Here is a 20,684-nt window from a genome sequence, read left to right as displayed (position 1 = left end):
TTTTAAGTACACTTTGGTGGGAACTGAGGGATGACAGGAAAAATACAGACAGGGCTACAACGATGACTGTTTAAAAATATGACTGCTAGATATCACAGTGAGGGCATGCATGAAGACAAATGCTCTTATAAAGTGACCCCAAAAAAGAGAAAGAAATAAGTTTGATTTGCAGAAAAAAAAAATACCGACAGTGATCACGCTTTGTTCCAGTAACTTAAATAAGTCAGATAGTGCGGAAAACGGTGAAAAAAAGGTGGAATATGAATTACTGGATTTTAGCAAGGTTCCCGTCTCCAGCTCCACGGCCACTTCGGTGTCTTGGAGTCCATCAACAGCGGAATCGTCAACCGTTTCGAAAACAAGCTCACGGGCGTTCCCGCTTTCATTGAGCTTGTCGAGCTCGTCCCTGACCCTAACCCTCATGACATTTCTGTTGTGTCCAGCCACGGCTTGATCGTTGGTTTGAGGGACGATGTTGAACAAAGCCACGGCGATATTTTCCCTCGATGTCGAGAAATTCGACGTCGTATTCTTGGATAATTTGACATTTGAAATGAGGCGCTCAACACTCTTGACAAGACTCGCGGGAGGAACATCTCCTCCCGAGATCGACTCTCCGCCATCGTCTTTGATGTCAGTAGCTTTTTTCGACGTCGAATCGATGGCAATAATGTTGTCGATGACGTCTACGACATTGGTGGCAACCTGTCAAATCAGGAGATCAGATGATATTATTTATCGACATGTCAACGACGCCCTCAACCTCTGTTTCATTCAGCCCACAATTTATTATTGTATTTGACCTAGAAATACAAAACGCCCAATTTTAACTGTGATGAGGAAAAAGTTAATCAAAACGTCTGATTACGAGAACGTTGATTATTTCGGGCCTGCCGCAAATTCATCGCTCTTAAAACTGTTGTTTAAAAAAAAAGAAAGGAAAAAACAAGGTCAAATACAGTCGTGAATCTTTTATGTACCTAATCAATGAGAGTACAGGAAGATTCGATTTACTATTGCTATTATTACAATTTTTTTAAAAATTACAATTATTATTCGACTGTTAATGGTACTGGGCCCTTTGAGGAGAGACGTACAAAACGAACTAAGAGGATGTGATATTTCAATTTCAATGTATGTGTCAGCGAAGGCAAAAGAATTGAAAATTAATGTTGTTTTTTTTTTCTTTTGTAATCATGAGAGTGAAATGATTGTGGCTCTTCTAACAGGTAGTACATTTAACAATAATGACGATCGCTCAGCAAAGTTCATGATAAAGGAAATCAAAACCCAAAGAGAAATGTGGATTGAATGAAAGCAAAAACATTAGTAGAGAACATCAGCGAAAGTTTGAGGAAAATCGGACAATCGACGCAAAAGTTACGAATTTTAAAAGTTTTGGTGTTGGAACCACTGGATAAGGAGATTGCTTGAGTTTCTCACATCATGGGGTGTGGACAAGAAAACATAAAGAAAATCCAACATGCTTTCACTTTTCTAGCGTAATGAAGAGCACTTGACTAACCGCTTTTAGAAAGTAGGGGGAATAATTACTACCCTTAACATATCTCAGTATCAAGTTGACCGAATATGTAATTTTCATGAAAAATTAATTTTTATGGAATTCTTTTTATATCTTCTTTGTATTATCGTCCATATATGACGTCATGAACGCTAGTAGTCTCCTTATCCAGTCATTACAACACGAAAACTTTAAGAATTAATAACTTTTGCATCGATTGTCCGATTTTCCTCAAACTTTCACTAATGTGTTCTACTAATGTTGCTGCTTTCACTCAATCCACCTTGCTCTTTGAGTTTTGGTTTCCTTTAAAACACACACGTGCGCGCGCGCGCACACACAAACACACACACGCACACACACGCACATACCACAAGCCACAAGCCTCATGCAATAATGTTTACCTCGGGTGACACATCTTCGATGTTTGAGAGTTGATCGATCACCTGGCCGGTCAAGCTAAGTTCTTCCCCGCTGACGTCATCGAGCTCATTTGTCCAATGAGCGAGCTCCGCGGAAACTTCCTCAGGTGATTGGTCTTCATTTTGTCGAGACCCATCCTCTTTGAGAACACGTGACAGCCATTCAACGAAAGTAGGCGTGGTCATGCCTGGAACTTCGGTCGTCGTGTAGGGTGTACTGTACCTGTTCCCTTCAAAGAAAGAGTCGCAAGAAGTATGCTAAAACGGAGGTTTACTCTTGCGCAAAGTTATAGAGTCAATGTACTGAGACTGGGTTGCAGTTTTCCTGCAAAGATTGTATGGAATTTCATAAGATAATTGAAGCTGATTCACTTATTCATGTGTTTATTTTATTTCATTTCCAAACAAAGCCTAATGATTTCATTTTAACTTAAGCTAAATAAGGAAGAAAATATTTCATTTTTACTTCTTGAATGGCGCACTTTAAAGTACTTGTACGAATGAATTGCTGAATGTCTTACTTATTCTTTCCGGGCATGTCTCATTTACGGGAATGCACTGTGTTCGGATCGATGCATTTGGCTTGCTCTGAAGCTCGTACGTAGCGTTCTCTCCGCGCCGAAACCGCACGCAAATTTTAGTCGCAAGTCCACACGAGATCTCCGTTAGATCCAAGTCGTACTCCACATTCAGAAACTCGAAAGCTTCTCCAGCGATCAGCGATTGGCTGGCCTGGGATTGCGTCAGCGCCTGATCGACCAATGAGAGCCTGCCTGAAGTATCATTGGACACCTCCCCCCAGATCTTCAAATGCCAAAGGTTATCGCCCGTGATGTCATTGGGTACCGTTCGATTATACAGGATGCTCACGTTAAATCTGAGTTTGTTGACCACTCCCCATTCGACGCTGACAGGTGATTTCATCCGTATTTGGACGCCGTGAATGATGACGCCGTCTGTTAGAAGTGCCGTCATCGGAAAAGATAGAGCGATGTCGGATAATGAGAGGCAGGATTAACTACTTTACAATGCTTCCAAATTCGCAAAGTTGTCATCTTCCGAAGATATCTACATACAGTGACAACATTTAATATACACAAACGCGCAAACCCAGTCGCATACACACACACACACACACACACACACACACACACACACACACAAACATTTGCGTGTATATAATTATATACATTTACAACCATGATTATGAATACTAAGCCCGATGCCATCAAATTCAAGTAAAGTCTCACAATCAAATAGACCTATAGACACGTGCTCGAGTCGTGTACAGTGATTTATTCATAATGTTGCCACTAGCTAAATTCTTGCCGAGTCATCTGCTTGCCATTGAATGTATTGATTCGTCTATCTATCGGTAATTAATACATTAAAAAGTGTTGCCGTCGATATATTCCAATTTATCTGCTTGGACGTTTATATGTTCTCTATAATATGAATCCTTCATTTTCTGTATTACACATAATACTTATCCATGCATCCACGGTAATTCTTCGTCGGTTCTCCCAGCACACCAGCCTCTCTCCACCCCACCCGCACCGTCCCCTACCCCCTCCCCCCCCCCCACCAAAAAAAAAAAAAAAAAATCAGAGAACATTTTGAACAAAAAAGTCCATACCTGAGACAAAAAAAAAAAATGAATACTGGTCTTGTAAGTGTGTTGCCAATTTCACAATCAGTATCACTGATTAAGCAGTATTTCATGAAGGTTTTTGATAATTCTACAACCGAAATAGAAAGTGGTATATATATGTTCAAATTAGGAAGAAATGAAGACAGTTTTTATTCTATACCTCACAAAGCACTAAACATGTTCAGTAAAGCAAATGAAATAAAACAAACATAATAAATAACTATAAACAATTAAGGGCCTATAGATAATAGAATGATACAACACTGATTTACAGAAATGAGGATGGAGAATTCGGGGAAGATGAAAAAGAATGGGAAAGTTTCCTTTTTATCTTTTCGTGAGAAAATGACGAAAAGAAGTCTTTACTGTTTCATCTTAAATAATGAAAGGTGGCTTCTGTTTTTCTTCAAGAGTCTCATCTCCTCACCTCTGCAAGGGAGACCAGGTATGCACGTGTGAAGGTATCCCGAATCGGTGGCCTGCCGTGGGACGAGCCGGGCGCAGAGAAAAGCTGAGCCCTGTTGACAGGTTGCTTTACTGAGGTTCAGACGATACTCCACGGAGGGCTGGAATGTCAACGGGCCGTTGGATGGGAGGAGCTGGTTCTTCTGAGTAGTATCCAATGCCTGTATTTCACATTACACACACTTCATGATTAGACACACCATTAGGTTGAACTCGATTATGATGAATATACAAATAGGTAAATGAATGAATGAATGAATGAATGAATGAATGAATGAATGAATGAATGAATGAATGAATGAGTGAATGAATGAAAGAATGAAAGAATGAATGAATGAATGAATGAATGAATGAATGAATAAATAAATAAATAAATAAATAAATAAATGGACATATACATACATAAATGGATAGATAAATGAATACGAATTATTTTATATAAATTTATCTGTCTCTCTTTCAATACAGTGTATGAAATACATTTGTGTACATAATCACGTTCTTCTATTTATGAAAATCATTCTCTACTAATGTATAACATGACATTTCTCTGATGCGGCAGTGTAAGCCTGCAGTGGTATTTCAACTCATATTAAAGGCAAAAAGAGGTTGAAGAGTCAATCAGACCTCATGTGGAGTTTGCCCATCGAACTTTTTAAAAAATTAGATATTTTTCATCTCTTGGGTTTTTGAAGATCTTCCTGAAGGCACACTTCTTATGAAATTTTACTTGTTTATTACATTTATACATAATATTACATTCACTTACTTATCCATTGGAGTTATAAAATGTATATGTGTATGAGCAATCTTCTAAATCCATGCTGTCACTACTTTCAGCATAACGCTTGAAATTAATGTCATGACAAAATATAATAATGAGAAGCTTCTCACGGAGTTGAAGGTATTGCTTCTATTCATTTCATATATCCGTTGCGTCGGCCTAAAGAATCCAAACATAACCCTTCATATGTAAATCAGTTTTATAATTACTTTCGCTCTGATACTCATCGTTTTATCACATAATAAAACTTGATATAGCTGTGAGACAATATAGACAGAGAAGCACGACAATCAAGACATGTCCTTGCTACCATGTTGGAAAGAACACAGTGTCCCAGTTTGTTCACAGTGTGTTCACAATGTCGGCAATGTGAAAACGCTCAAATTTATAACAGTGTGAAGATGATTTCACACTGTGGTGTGATTTTTTTTTTTTCAGACAGTTCACATAGTAATGTTCTGTTTCACACTGTGATGATTCGCAATGTGTTCACAACGTTAAGAACGCTCAATTTTAACAGTGTGAAGAATTTCACACTGTGTTCACGATGTGTTCACTCTGTTGGACACTGCGTTCTTTCCAGCAGGGATAGTTCTTCGAGACTTCAAAATCCCCACCCAACCAATGGTGCCTTTGTCTTCTTCAGTTACAATTTCATGATATCTAATCCCAGAATTATCAAAGTTACTATATTATATTGACATCTCGCAAGAGATGGTCATGTTCGTAACAACAGTCACTCAGGGACAATCTACCAGGCCGAGACAAGCGGATGTGTGAAGCCCAAGTGCAGAAACAATAGCCGAGCTTCTCTCGAAAGTCACAGCTCAAGTTTCGATCTTCCTGTTTGGACAAAAATGAAGATGAGTTACCTCACACCAGCGGGAACCCATAACAAATAAAAAAAAAGAGAGAAAAAAACAACTTGCGATAACACATCTAGATTATAATGACAGCGCCCATCTGTGGAGGAAAGTGTCATCCAAAGATCAGAGATGCAAAATGCTCTTCACAATATTCTTTGCTCAGCGCTAATTCCCAATTTAGGGAACGTGTACGTGATGCGGACGCGTCTGGACACAAAGTCCGAAAAGTAGAGAAAAGAGGGAGTCTATACCCAACAATGGGATAAAAGAAGAAGAAGAATAGATCAACTGGATGAAAAAAAAAATGATGTGAACTTGAAGTTATGACAAACTGGTCATGAATGGAGTGAGACATTCTAAAATGCGAAAAAGTGGCGGTTTATCATGTCACACGCATGGCATGTTTTCAGGAGAAATGCAACTCGGCCCCAATATACAGCGACTGCGAATCTCTACTGCTCTTGTCATTGTTTTCTATGCGAAAAGAATTCAGGTCTCATAATCGGGGATACAAAGAAGGCAGATGCAAAATTCTTTGTTTACACCCTTCTTCTCTTAAAAATTATTTTCTTTCTTGAAGCTTGGGTATCACAGATTACCACTCCGATGAAATAAATTTGAATGAAAAGAAAGAAATTACTCAAGTTCACAACATGGAATAGAAAAAACGGGTGCACGTCACGAGACCGACAATCACGAGTCATACAGCTCTCGAGTCACACAGTCCATGAGTTATACAGCTCACGAGTCATACAGCCCATGAGCTCGACACTAAGCTAACAAGTCCCACGAGACCGACACATTAAGCCCCGTGTTGTATCTGTCGAACTCGTGGGCTGTTTTTACCTAGTGTCGAACTCATGGGTTTTATTTGCCTAGTGCCGAACTCATGGGCTATATGACTCGTGAGCTGTATGAGATCATGGACCTCTTTTCAATGTCGAACTCGTGGGCTGTATGACTAATGGGTGTCGGTCTTGTGAGAGGACCCCGAATAAACAACTGGAAATCTGACAGAAATGTATAGCTCTCTCCCTTCTTTTAAGGTGCTCGTTGTTGAGGCAAAATCTCTCTTCTATTATGATATCTCCACAAAGAATGACAGAACAACCAGGTTTCAATAATAAGGAGCGAAACACTTGATAGATGATCCCAAACGTTAATCGCCAGTCTATTTTTGTAGAGAGAGCTTGCATGCGAATTCACAAAATATTCATTCAAAGAAATGAGAAGTAGAGGAAAGTGCTTCACGTCACAGGAGTTTCAAAACCTAGAATCTACACGACCTTGAATTATCTCATCATCTTCATCGTCGTGTCATATAAACAGCTATGGAAAACAGACAATTTACATATATATATATCAAAACATTTGAAATCACATCTTCGAAAAAATGAGCATACGAGATGTAGCTATATCTCGCGGAGTTCCCCCAAAAGGCATTGTGCCTTGGTGTAAGCAACTTTGGCTATAAATAAACCCAAACAAAGCCCCACGGGTGAGTCATGGGCGGGAAAGGTTTGCCATGTCAAAATGTGCAGTTAATTACTGTGACACGAGCTACCCGTACACAAGCACGGGGGTTGAACGTAAATACCAAATGAGATCGAGCAACAGTTTTGTGCGATTAAATATACGAAAGTAAACACTCAAAATGTGCTCACAATAAAAGGCGATTCTTCAATCACATGCAATAACAGATATAAACAGCACATACACACACACACACACTCTCTCTCTCTCTCTCTCTCTCTCTCTCTTTGGATTGGATTATAATGCCATGCAGATTAAAACACCTAAATCCGATGATACACGATCATAAGTCTTTAATTCATCTGTAAATCATAATGCCGGTTATCGGCAAGAGCAAGAAGGTTGATTATGTATAGTATTTTCATTTCACTCAGGGTGGTAATTAACGACCAAGGGACCGTAGACCAGCCGTCAATATGACTTGCTCGAGCAGGCCAATTAGTGACCATCGGGGAGTGATTATCATGGTAATTGTAATGATTATTACAATCTTATGATAATCCACAAAACAAACAAACAAATTAAAAAAAAAACCACAGGTGCTATCTATATCGTATGTCTGTTTTTGTTAGGACTTTTTTAATCATTTACCGTTTGAATTCACATTCCGACGAATGGGAACTAAAAGAATACCAACTTATCCTTCTAATAGCTGTCTAAAGTAGTGAGTATGTAGAGATTCCGAAGGATAAAAAATCAACGTCAAACAAGAACTGATATATTTTGTTAGAGTATTCGTCTTTACTTTCATACTTTGGACACATGTATATCAATAGTATCCCATTGTTTTGAACAAGTTTCAATTATTATACGTTAGGCTGCAAAGGTGGGCAAACTCATAATGAATGATAATCAATGATAATACGGCCTTCTTTATCCAGGGTAGCCTCTTCAGTGTTGCCACTGCACTACCAGAGGGCCCTGCCATTATTATCAAAATAACGTTGTCAGGTGCCCATTTTGTAATATACACCTGGGTCGAGAGGGGTGTGGTGGGTAAAAACATCTTGTCCAAGAACGTGAGCACTGGGCGGGACTCGAACTCGCGTCCTCCGATTGGGAGTTGGGAGTCTCATCTGGCATTCTAATGTGGAGTACAATTTCTGGATTATTGGTTGGCTGGAATAGGCTAAGATTTGAGTCAGAATGGTGTCCATAGTATGGTGTTGATTCTATACATGCTATAGCAGTCTTGTAAACTCTCTCCCTTATCCTGCTCCTTGTGAAACTCCCGTTCATAACGTACTAAATTATAGCACACAAAACCTGTTACCAAGTAATCGATGCAAAAACACATCAAACACATAGGGTTGCCTACGTCCACACTGTGTATAGATAAGAAGAAAATATTAACAATTATGCTAACCTCGAATGATGATTACCACGTAACATGTGAGCGATTATGATAAACAAGGCATCTTCAGAAAATTGCATTGAACCGAATCAGTGTGGGACACGCTGTATGTGTTGAATAGCACGTAGCCAATACGTCAAGTGAAACGAGTGTTAAGCCCCCTCCCCCCCCCCCACTTCCTGATCATTTCAAGATACAAAATGACTATTGTCATCTACTTTACGTCTATTCTGGTAATTTGTCATGTTCTGATGTTACTAAGAAATATTTCAACGAGGCCACTATATCGATTGCTTTATTTTTTCAGCTTTGTCATCTTTAGATTATTGTACTGCTTGTGCTTTGTGTGGAAATTAAGATAAATTGAACGAATGAATGAATGGTGTATGAATAAATGAGTGAATGAATGAACGAATCAATGAGTGAATGAATGAAAGAATGAATTAATGAATGATTGAATGATTGAATGAATGAATGAATGAATGAATGATGAAAGAATGTAACATGTGCCAATCTGAGAATAGAAAAATAACTTTGATGCACACAGATAGTTAAGTTTTTAAAGCGTCTTGATCAATCAGCGATATTTCATAGGAATCACTTGTCGATGATTATACTTCTCTACCAGTGCTGGATTATCTACCGAGCGAATGGCGATTATACTCGCACTTCAGGAGGGAAATCGGTCATCAAAACCTATCCACCTGCCGAATTTAGTTAGCGGTTCGTCACGGACACCTATAGGCCCGGCAAATTGCAAGTGAGGTATACGAATGAAATCACCCCTCTTCCTCATTTCCTGTACCACTTCATGAGCATATTCCCATAATTATTGGAAATCCTCATACGGGAAGCGTCCAATCAATGCGAGCTGATTGGTGATCAAGCAGCTATTGGGGGAAGGCGAAAAGATGGAGAGTAATTTGGTGGTAAAAACTGGTATATGTCAATGATGGTGGTGGTGGTGGGAGGGGAATATGCGGTCCGGTGACTTTGATATTGCTCCTGCACCTGTTTTTGACTGAGAAGCAGAGATTATGTACGTCATAGAATGGAGATTGATTTCGTGAGTCAAAAGGAACGAAGGGGAGGGGGGGGGGGGGGAGGGGCAGGGGCACACTGTAAGACAGTGATGAACCAGTGGGTACTAAACCCCGCATCATTTCATTATAATGGCGTGATTATCACCACTGCTGTCACTCACGACAAATTGGCTTCTATATCTACCATAGATTTTTCATATCTGATAAAAATGATGTTATGACGTCAAACTAACTATAAATCAATATACAATTGTATATACACTGTATAATATAGATATTCATCTTCGTAAAATAAAATATATTCAGTTATGCATTTATTATTGATAGAAAGAAATGATATTATTGTGTAATATATTATGATTTGATTTTGATTTGATTTGATTTATTTCTGCTTAATTTCGTCACATCAGATTTGATTATGTACACGTCATTTATGACAAACAGTATATCGACACATAGTTTTTAGTACAATATGTATACAAGACAAATACAAACAGCTTAGGGAACTTAAACAGAAGGGTCTCCAAAATAAGCCGAGGATTGACGGTATGGAGACTCTATATTATGCTTAGCTACTCTGGATAGAAAAGGGGATAGAGAGAGAGAGATAGAGATAGGGAAGGGTAGGGGGGGGGAGGGAAAAGGGAGAAAAGGGAAAATTACAGAGTGTTTATGTACCACTTACTACTTTACAATAATAGTAATGATAATAAATATGATATGATAATGATATTAAAGTTAACACGTCCAGTTGCCTTTGCCGGAGTAATGGCCGAATATGCACTATGAAAGTAGTAAGATGTGAATACAAAGTATTCTATACATAAGGTTATCTGACATAAAAAAAAGAATATATATATATATATATATATATATATATATATATATATATATATATCATGGATGTAAGGTGTTTTATCATTTGAGAGACCTTTGAAATCCAGTATCTTGGATGGAGGCAGTTAAGGTAGTAAACTTTGATATTGGAAAAATATTGTTATTATGCATTATTGTGATTTGTTGCCATATCTCTTTAGTGTTTTGTAATGTATTGCTCAGAGAAACAACAACAACCAATATTTGCTTAGAGCCTTTTGTTATTCATAAATTGTTTGGCTTGCAGAAGCTTCAAATGCTTCCTAGATGCTAAATTAAGTTCTGATTCTTCAATATTGGCAACGTATTTTAAAAGATTAAAGATCCTGTTTGTCCAAAGAGATTTTCCCCAGAAAATCTCTTTGTGTTTGTCCAATTATAGGCTGCTATTTGTGCTAATTTCTTTATATGATATTAAGATAAGTACTTCAACCAATTCAATCCAATCTTTCTTCAGCATAAAATATGTAGTGAGATTCAGTGTTGCCAATTTCACGATGACGTAAAGCCTCAATGATCGTTTCTGCAATAAAATATTCCCCTATAGACTTGAGGTATTAAAGAGAGGGTATGGTTGGGGTTGTAGTGGGGATTCAGCTTTTAACTGTTTGTGAGAGAATTAGAAACCTCTCATCTGAAATATCAAAGAGTCCATGATTCTTAGAGCAAAGTTTATTTGATGAAAAACGGTTTTGATATGGCTGAGATATCAAAAAAAGCAAAACAAAGTGGTCCTATAATAAAAGGTGGGGTTCACCTGTTATTAGAACCTCCATGTGTTTGGATATCTCAGCCATTTCAAACTGCTTTTCATCACATAAACTTTGAATTCCTCATAGAATTGTATACAATTACAAGATGTTTCTAATTATCTCACAAAACCTGAATCCCCACCTCAACCAAAACTATACTAATCCCTTTAACTGATTTCATTTTAGGCCAACCTGTCTTTCAAGAGACACCTGATGGGTTCCGTTTGTCTCGTTGATACTGCTGCCCCATACGCTCAGTCTCCAGATGGACGCAGTCTGGTTGCCGGCCGAATCGGTATCATTCACAGTTACTCCCGTATCTGTGAAGTTGTGGTGGACGGAGACGTTGAGTTTAATGACGTTGATGACACCGCGGATGACCACGGACGGCTCGATGAAGACCATGTCCAGTCTGTACAAGGTCGCCCCTGACCAGCAACAATAGAGAGAATCGGAAAAACAGCATTACATGAACAGCTCTATCAGAACACAACTGGTCAAAGAAGAAGATGATCATCATCATGATTGATGGTAATGCATGAAGATGATGATGATGATGTTGATGATAATGATGATGACGATGACGATGACGATGATGATGATGATGATGATGACGGTGATGATGATGATGATGATGATGATGATGATACGGCCAGAAATATGAATGATGATAATGATGACAACAATGACGATTACTATGATGACAAGAATGACTATGAAGTTGACGACGAATAGGGTATAATTTTATGATAACACTGATGATTATCAAACTAATGGTGGCTATTGGTGGAGGAGGGAGAAGAGTCTTTTACGATTCCTTTAGCGCTAAATCCAAATCGTTGTCGCGGTAGATATATCCAAATTTTATTCAAGAGGGATCACAATATCAATATGGGGGACCCTGTTAAGTTGAAATCATTAAATGACGTAATCAACATGGCATTATTAAAGCAAATAATTCTGCGTCCTCGCAAGTTTCATTGAAAAACAAATGAAAAATGTAAAAATGTGTCTGTCAAACAGAGTAAGCATTATATCATCACCTCATTTCATTTTGTATGTCGTTGCGACCATTCACACTGTTTCGTGAAAACGTGGGAAAATATGACAATCTTTGTCTTATCAATCTCAAGGTTTTCAAGCAAGAGAATTCTCGAAGAGCAAGCTTTCATTTTGGATGTGATGTATTGGCCACGAATATATCAGATTCACCAACAGCTCAAAATCGACGGCTTAAAAACATCATTACGGAATCCTCTTCGTTCACACTTATTTTCAGTTTCTAAATCTATTCATAACTCCAAGATCAGGATTGGACTAGCACGCAATGTATACCTGAGAGAAATATCCATGAGAATCGAAACATATCAGAAATTCACAACTGATTGATATCAACAAACAAACCATAAAACCACAAAACTGAGATCTTATCAATCACCACCACCACCACCACCATCATCATCATTACTATCATCATCATCACCATGGTGATATTATAATGGTTAGAACGATTCAATACTATACATCCAACTCGATGATTTCAAATTCTGTGCCATATAGAATGCTAGCGTTGATCTAATACCCCGAACAACTGCGAATTTCTTTTTCCTATGTCTTTTTTTTAAGCTCCAACACCGACGGTCAGAATAAAGATTTCGGTCAGTGTATCAATCGATTCCCAATACCTAATGTATCTTCACACCACTGAGAGGTCCAAGGTGTCACACTGGGTAAATCCCCGACCAAATTGTGATCGCAAAATAATGTAAGATAATTACATAAATTACCATCATGACCATAATACTTTTTGGCGCACGATGAGGAAGAATGAACCTCGGATTTCCAAACTATAATGATTTATTTTGCTCCAGAGGGTTCGAGCAAGTTCTACAACCGAGGTATGCACGATTATTATGCTCTAAATTGGGTATAATACTACAGCAATGCTGAAACCAACCCAAACATTAAAATGACAATTTTGATCATTTCTATATCTTAGCCAGTGGAGGGGGAGGGGAGTATCAAATGGAAACCACAAAGAGTGGCGCTCTTGACTGACAATTTTCAACACCAAGTCTAATACTCACGGATACTTACAGCTACCGCAACTTATGTAAGTGTTAACCTGGTAATACAGAGTGATTTCAGTTTCAGGATTAGGCCTATCGCTGGTGCTGGTGCTGGGATAGCACGAACACCAGCACCATAATACACCAACAGCATAAAGCTATTTATTTTGATGATTTTGTTTTTGAAGAAAAATAAAAGCAGTGGAAAGCTTTCGTCATGAATGTTAAAACTGTAACAGAGAATTCTAGAGATACAGACGTCTGAAATGAGAAAATTAGAACAAAACAGCAAAAATGTCATTAGTGATAAAGATCGCCATCCTTATCATCAGAGTGCATAAATATAAAAGGTGAAATGTTGAACTGCGCAACTCAATCATCATTCTTTATTTCTCCTGTGCAATGTATGTGCAATTATAACGCAACATCACAACGAACAACACTTCAGATACATTGCCTCGAATACTTAGGATCCCTAGTTTGCTAAATCAACTCAACTTATCAACACATCCAACTGCCTTAGGTGATCGTGTGAATCTGTCCAAAGTAGTTTTGGACGATGACCATAACCGAAAGCAGGAACTAATCTTGTGTAATTTTACTCTTTAATCGTTTCGTTATTTGGAGTAGCACTGGTTCTCTCAACCAGGCATGTAGATAATCCAGTTTTGAAGGAGCTCGTCGCAATGTAGTCGCAACATCCGGGTTGTATAGAGATTATTAAACACTTTGAAGTTTCTGTTGCACAACTTTGCACAAAACGTTAGAGGAAAACTCACAAAATGTGAAAACTCAGGTCAGTATGATGCAGCCATTAACTTTAACACAGAAAGAAGGTATAAGACTTAGTGTCTAACATCATTGTTAAAAATCAACCTAGGTTTTCTCAGATAAAAAGTTTTATGCGACAGGCGATCCCTGGTTTGATTAACCCGCTGCGCGCCACATTGATTTCTTGTTCATGTATTCATATGAAACTTCGTGAACATTATTGACTCACTGACACACAAAGAATTAAGTAGAAATCACGTGTGGTGTCATACCGTAACCCCCCCCCCTTCTACTCTCTCTTTCTATCTCTTAGCGTTAATGGCCTTGAGTTAGCCTTCGAGTAGATCATTTTTCACTCAATTTATCATAACAGGTTTCCTTCGTGCAAGCAGTGCTGTAGAAAATTATGTATAAGAAGCAAAATCAACTCAGCGTAGAGTTCTCCCCCCCCCCCCCCTTACCTGTAATATCTGATGTATGGATGGATTGATGTGCATGTATCTGTGCAGATAGTGTGTATGTTTAACCCTTTGTCTGCTTTGAGTGTTAATTGGTACAGGAAAACCCCATAGCAATGTACACACTGTCCTACGTCCCTGGCACAGAAAGGGTTAGGTATATATATATATATATATATATATATATATATATATATATATATATATATATATATATAGGCCTTATATAATATATCCTTGATAGATAGTACGTATACACTTTGACGTATTTTAAATCTATTGTGTCTTTCATCATAACACTTCGTCTTGTTTTGTGAGGCGACGCAAGCTACACGCACAAATATATTCAGGATGTATATTGGAAACAATTTCATGGCAGATGCTATATAGAGATTCGTTTTGCGGGCAAAATTATATCGATCGCTTTTCGATAGCTAATGTTAAACTGTCATGTTTTGTTTGAAGTCACCAAATTTCTGAATGCCTATGATAGGGATACGAAAGATTCTCTTTCCTTCTCTTTCCCTCCGATTTTCGTCTACCTTCACCCCAAAACGATCATAATAAGAGCTAAAGAATACCCTCGTTGATTGAACACGAAGTGTGATAAAGCCCTGTCATTAACAAAAAAAAAAAATGCATATTACTTTTGGAAGGTTGTGGTATATCAAATTTGGCCTTTGAATTGTGAGTAGCAGATCATGGGTTCGAATCTTGCCCGCCACGCGTGCATCGATGTTTTCACCCACTTTATCCCTCATGATCCTGGTCTTCAAACGGTTACCTGACAACATAAGTGCTTCTTAATTCGAAAACGGTGTTATTACTGGACAGGTTACCCTGTCTATGAATGTACTTTCAGATTCCCATTAGGTGATCCCACCACCCTGGTCGATCTTAACACGAAGGAAAATGAAATTGTATTTATAATCTCTTTGTGTACACCGTGTACACAATTTTCGAGACGCGGAATTCTACTCGACAGCGCCGCCATGGTCACTTGACCAAGATGCATGATGGGACGTCTTCTCACAATGATTTCTGACATTTGACTGGGTCGACGTCGCCGCTGCATTCGTGCCCTTGGACTCCCCTGAATTTCATTGTTCTTTCTCCTCGTCTCAGTAAAAAGATCCACTCAAAAGTGGAGTGGAATTTCCTCTTGACGCCCAATCTTGTCATCACAACCGGGAAATGTTCCGGGTAAAAAAAAAAATGGTCTGGTACATCAGCCGGCTTAATTTTGGAATAGACCATAGAATTTCAAAACCATTCTTACAATGACGCTCCAACACACACACACACACACACACACACACACACACACACACACACACACACACACACACACTCACACACACACACACACACACACAAAATTGTTATCATACGCAATGAGTGTTTTGTTGAACATACGTCAATTATATCTCCCAAGCACTGCCGAGAGCACCGTATGTAAACCCACCCGAAAGTGCATCAGTGCCATGGAAGTTGGGCTTGATAATTTGAGTAAAATTATAGTAGCAGAAGTTTCATTAGGATTGACTCTGAAATAGGAAAGCTATGGAAGTTCAAAGTTTCTCGTGATTTTATATAAAAAATAGTTATGTTTTCCTCAACCGCATACGCAAATCAGAAGAGGCGACGACATCATAACAGTTCATAATCCTTCCATCACTTTGGAAAAAAATAACTTTAGAAAAATCATTTCACTTTTATGCAGATTTACAATCTACAGCCCATTTCACCCTTAAAGGGACTATGCAATGCAAATGCATGTTGACTTGTATTGCTTCGTAATATCATAATCATCACTTATGTGGTCAAAAGAATATTTAAATATGTGCCATAAAGTAATAATTCTACTTTCTTTCTTTAGATTACTTGGATACGCTAAAAAAAAAAAACACTTTCACACCAAGATTTTGTCAATGACATCATCTGTCAGTTGGGCATTGGAGTGCACCTTCACCTTGCAATGTCTTTGTTGAGCTCAGTTTATAGGGTAAGATGCATTCCAATGTCTTTTGTTGATATCGATTAATAGGTTACAGCTCGTTATTCCGAAGGTTCGTTATTCCGAAGGCTCTTTATTCCTAAGATTCGTTATTCCGAAGGTTCATTGTTCCGAATTTCATTTTCGGATTAACTAATCTTCGGAATAACGAACCTTCGGAATAACGCCACAAATTTTCGGATTAACGAACCCTTTTTCATTTTCGGATTAACGAACCTCTAGGTATAGGGAATTTGCGTGTTTCGGATTAACGACACTTCGGAATAACGAACCTTCGGAATAGCGAACCTTAGGAATAACGAACAGTACCCGATTAATAGTACTTATAATTTAGCAATGATTGACGGATGATGTCATTGACACAATCTTGGTGTGGAAGTTTGTCTTTCTTATTTGTTTGTTATTTTTTTTATATTTTGTGGGCGTATCCAAGTAATCTGAAGTTAGATCTTAGAAAAAATGTTATATAAGATATATGGCATGTAATGTGGCATGTATTTAGATGTTCATTTGGCCACATAAGTGATATTGAAGTTATCATGAACGAACCAACACAAGTCAACAAGCACTTTCATTGCATGAAAATGTAGTCCTTTTAATGTCATGCCTGCAGTAATGATGTGAAAGATTATTTACATTGTCTTTGAAACTGACGAAAAATTTATGTACAGATTAATGGAAGATTTAGTGTTCAATACTTCATCACACCTTCTAATTTGCATTAAAGGGACCGTATAGTTTTGGTTGAGACCTAATTTCAGGTTTCTAACATTTTTTGGTGAGATAATGAGAAATCTCTTATGAAATATGAAAGAGCATGCAATTCTATGAGGAATTCAACGTTTATTAGATGAAAATTGGTTTTGAAATGACTGAGATATCCAAAGAAGAGTGATTTTAATAAAGTGTGGGACCCACACTTTATTATGATCGCTTTGTTTTACTTTATTTTTGGATGTTTCAGTCATTCCAAACCCGATTTTCATCAAATAAACTTTGAATTTCTCTTAAAATGGTATGTTCTGTACTATGCCATATCTCGCAAAAAAGTTAAAAGCCCAATTCTCATCTCCACCAATACTGTACCATCCCTTTAAGCTGTTACCAGTATTTCTGTTTTACGAAAACAAGAGAAACTTTACATTCTCATAACTTTCTCATTTAATGACCGACTTTGATACGACCTGTGCCCCTGTTTCTCCTATACTTTACCTTATCGTTAACTTAAATCCGCAGAGTGAAAATCAACTCAAATTTAAAATGGAATTGCACTTAAACTACCACCCTCTCACACGACTATAGCTTGTGTACAGCTCATGTGATACCACGCACAGTTACTCTGTCTCGATAAACAGTTGCAAGGTTGAGTGACCGCAACATTCTGGCAAAGTTACTTTAAACAAGAAACCAGAATTTGGAAACGAATGCAACGGTAACGAGGCAATTACAGCGTCTACTCATACACATTCAGCATCCTTCCTGCGAGATACGTTGATATCCGATATGAGAAATGTGGGACCTGTGCAGGACAAAATAAACATCCATTCCCCTGCCGTAATTGTACACCTTCCTCCTATTTTTCTATTTCTTTGAGCTATTAAAAAAAATCGGATCCTATAATATCTTGTTTCATCGCATATAGCGTCGAATTTCTAGCGTGGGAAAGTTCATAGAACACTTGTGTTAATGTCCGATACCAATGATCATGTATATTTATACATACAAAAAAAGGAAAAACTTTGATCCAGCAAAACGGACATACTGATATTTCTTGTCACACTGAGGAATGCGAAGCTTTCTCGTTCTCTGTCTGTAGTTATACTTTACACAAATGTAGCAAAACTCACTTGGGAGAGGGAGGGGAGCGAAAGTTGTAGGTATTTTTTTTTATCATCAGTTGTTTCTCTTCAAAGTAATGGCCTTTTCCATTTCCCTTCGGTGATTCCAAAACCTATTGTTTTCCACAAGAAGACACTACACTACAATACCTTCATGCAGGAGCAATATAATCCATTCACATCTTGCGCTCTTTACTTTAATACGCACGTATGAAATAGGTCATAATTCTTTCTTTTTTTTTTCACCTTGTGAAATTAACTGGCACTGTGTGCTCATGTGTAATATGGTGTTGTGTATGCACTTTAATGAATATAGAAAAGAGCTGCTTAATTCACCACGCGAATTACTTGTACAAAATTCTTCTGCTTAAAGGGTGAATTAAATCATTTTGAATTGAAACACGTTTTTTCTTGATGTGTTCGACACTACATCGCGAATGGTATTATAGTCATGAGTCTGAGCTTAGTTTTATCAACATGAATAGAAACTTTTGAACGAAAGATTAAAAGGAATTGTTTCGTTTTGATTGTATTTCATATAATTCTCTTCACCATAACTGACAACTGCTATGACAGCCTTAAGTTATCATGGTTATTGTTATGGGTACAGGTATATGTCCAAATTGTATGTTTATATGAATTTGACTGTTTGGTGCATGCTTCAAGCCTAATTCGTAGATATCACACGCTTAACCCCTATTTCCCTCAGAGAAATCTGATATTTCAAGTAGGGCCTGCAATAGATACGTTTACCTACATAAAGTGAATTCGCTTCTGCAATGTTTCGTTTTTTAAAATACCGAATGCTAAATATTCACGTTGAGCGTGAGAGATATAATAAAAATGTACATGGCATGATGACAAAGTGTCCTCGCAGTCACGCTACTTTTGTTCCTTATTTAGATACTCTGCACAGTGTAGCCCATTGTGACACTTTTTTCATGTTGTCGCATGTGGCTATATGTCCACATACCTATTTCTTTTCATCGCTTTGGTTACTGGTACATCCTAAAAGAAAAAATGTTTAGTAGCGAAACGGAAAAACGAGCAAGAATCTAAAATCATAAGTGGGGGTTCTACTCCATAGATCTCCGCATAGTCGACCGAGCACCATTTAATAATGCTCGGTCGACTAACAAAGCGCAAAATGAAATAAAGCTCCTGTCGCAAAATGAGAAAAAAAGAAGAGGAGTCGTTGTACGTGAGCCCCTATTATTGAAAAATGTACATTCGTGTGTGTTGTGAAGAAAGAATATAATGGTGTTCATCTACCCCTACGGGTATGCCACCAGACATTACTGTAATATACAGGTACAGAGAAACGGCTCTGCAAATAGATGACTAGCTTGTACTACAACAGCGGCTCTAGACTGAGAACAAAAATTCAACATCCAAAATTCACACATGTATAACTTAGGGATCATCGACATTGTAGCGGCCGGTCTGGAGGACGTTGTTTGAGAGCGCTATATCAATTGTAACTGTTTTGATAACAAACGGATAGAGTTTTAGTCATATTGATATGATTCTCACTAACGATGGAAAAAGACCAAAGATCAAGATCAACTTACCATTGCCCATTGTGATATCCGCCCATGTTGGTTTGATAATCAGTAGAGATAAGATCAGGGCTAATGATAACATCTGCCCTTTCCTTGCCATTTTGGTTTTGTTTTTAGGATGACCTTCGCGTAGAGCAAAAGATCAAAAGAAACACAGAGAAAGGAATCCTGAAAATGGAGGACAATTTTCCAGCTTCTGTTTCTACTTAGACGTCGCGTTCCGTTCGAACAGGCAGCGCTAATTCAGTTAACAGCACGCCTACCCTGCATGTTATTCCAAAAAGTTGGTGAATAAAAATAAAAAACTTTGCCGCAGGGTACTGCATGAAACTCGGGTGCTTTTGTATGAGCGCGGTGTATTCAGCATGTCTTGTCAATAGTAGTTAATCGCTAAAAGTTCAATCGGTGACGGTGGTTTTATGGTACGACCAATCCAAGGAGATCTTTCACACCCGCTGCCAGTCAACGTCACGATCACCCCGCCATGCCAACGAGTGACTGGCGGTCCGATGAGAGCTGCACGCAACTTGTCAGCCCCGAAGAGATTTGTGTACAGTAACCTCGATCGTGCGCGCGTAACTGCGAGTGCGCGTTCAGTCATCCAAAACTGATCTCCCTATACTACTACAGGGCATAGACGTATTCCTAATTCATATCTTCGTAATTTTTTGAATAATACCTCAAAAACACACTTTTCATCC

The 20,684-nt window shown here is 38.2% G+C and overlaps 1 protein-coding gene across 1 annotated transcript in view; it reads right to left on the bottom strand.

Moving 5' to 3' along the window:
* LOC140238697 (uncharacterized) overlaps window positions 1-20,002 on the bottom strand; it is a 35,830-nt gene extending 15,828 nt beyond the window's left edge. Inside the window, exons 1-6 of the mRNA XM_072318596.1 lie at window positions 19,993-20,002; window positions 11,461-11,696; window positions 4,023-4,221; window positions 2,466-2,900; window positions 1,927-2,174; window positions 270-705 (exon numbers count right to left, since the gene is read on the bottom strand). Coding sequence (XP_072174697.1) covers window positions 270-705; window positions 1,927-2,174; window positions 2,466-2,900; window positions 4,023-4,221; window positions 11,461-11,696; window positions 19,993-20,002 — 1,564 coding nt within the window. The remainder of the gene's footprint in view (window positions 1-269; window positions 706-1,926; window positions 2,175-2,465; window positions 2,901-4,022; window positions 4,222-11,460; window positions 11,697-19,992) is intronic.
* Window positions 20,003-20,684: the final 682 nt, after the last annotated feature.

This window comes from Diadema setosum, chromosome 15 (genome assembly GCF_964275005.1).
Source record: "Diadema setosum chromosome 15, eeDiaSeto1, whole genome shotgun sequence".
Classification (NCBI taxonomy): Eukaryota; Metazoa; Echinodermata; class Echinoidea; order Diadematoida; family Diadematidae; genus Diadema; species Diadema setosum.
The sequence above is the reverse complement of the archived record's forward strand: the minus strand, read 5'-3'. Positions and strand labels throughout refer to the sequence as shown.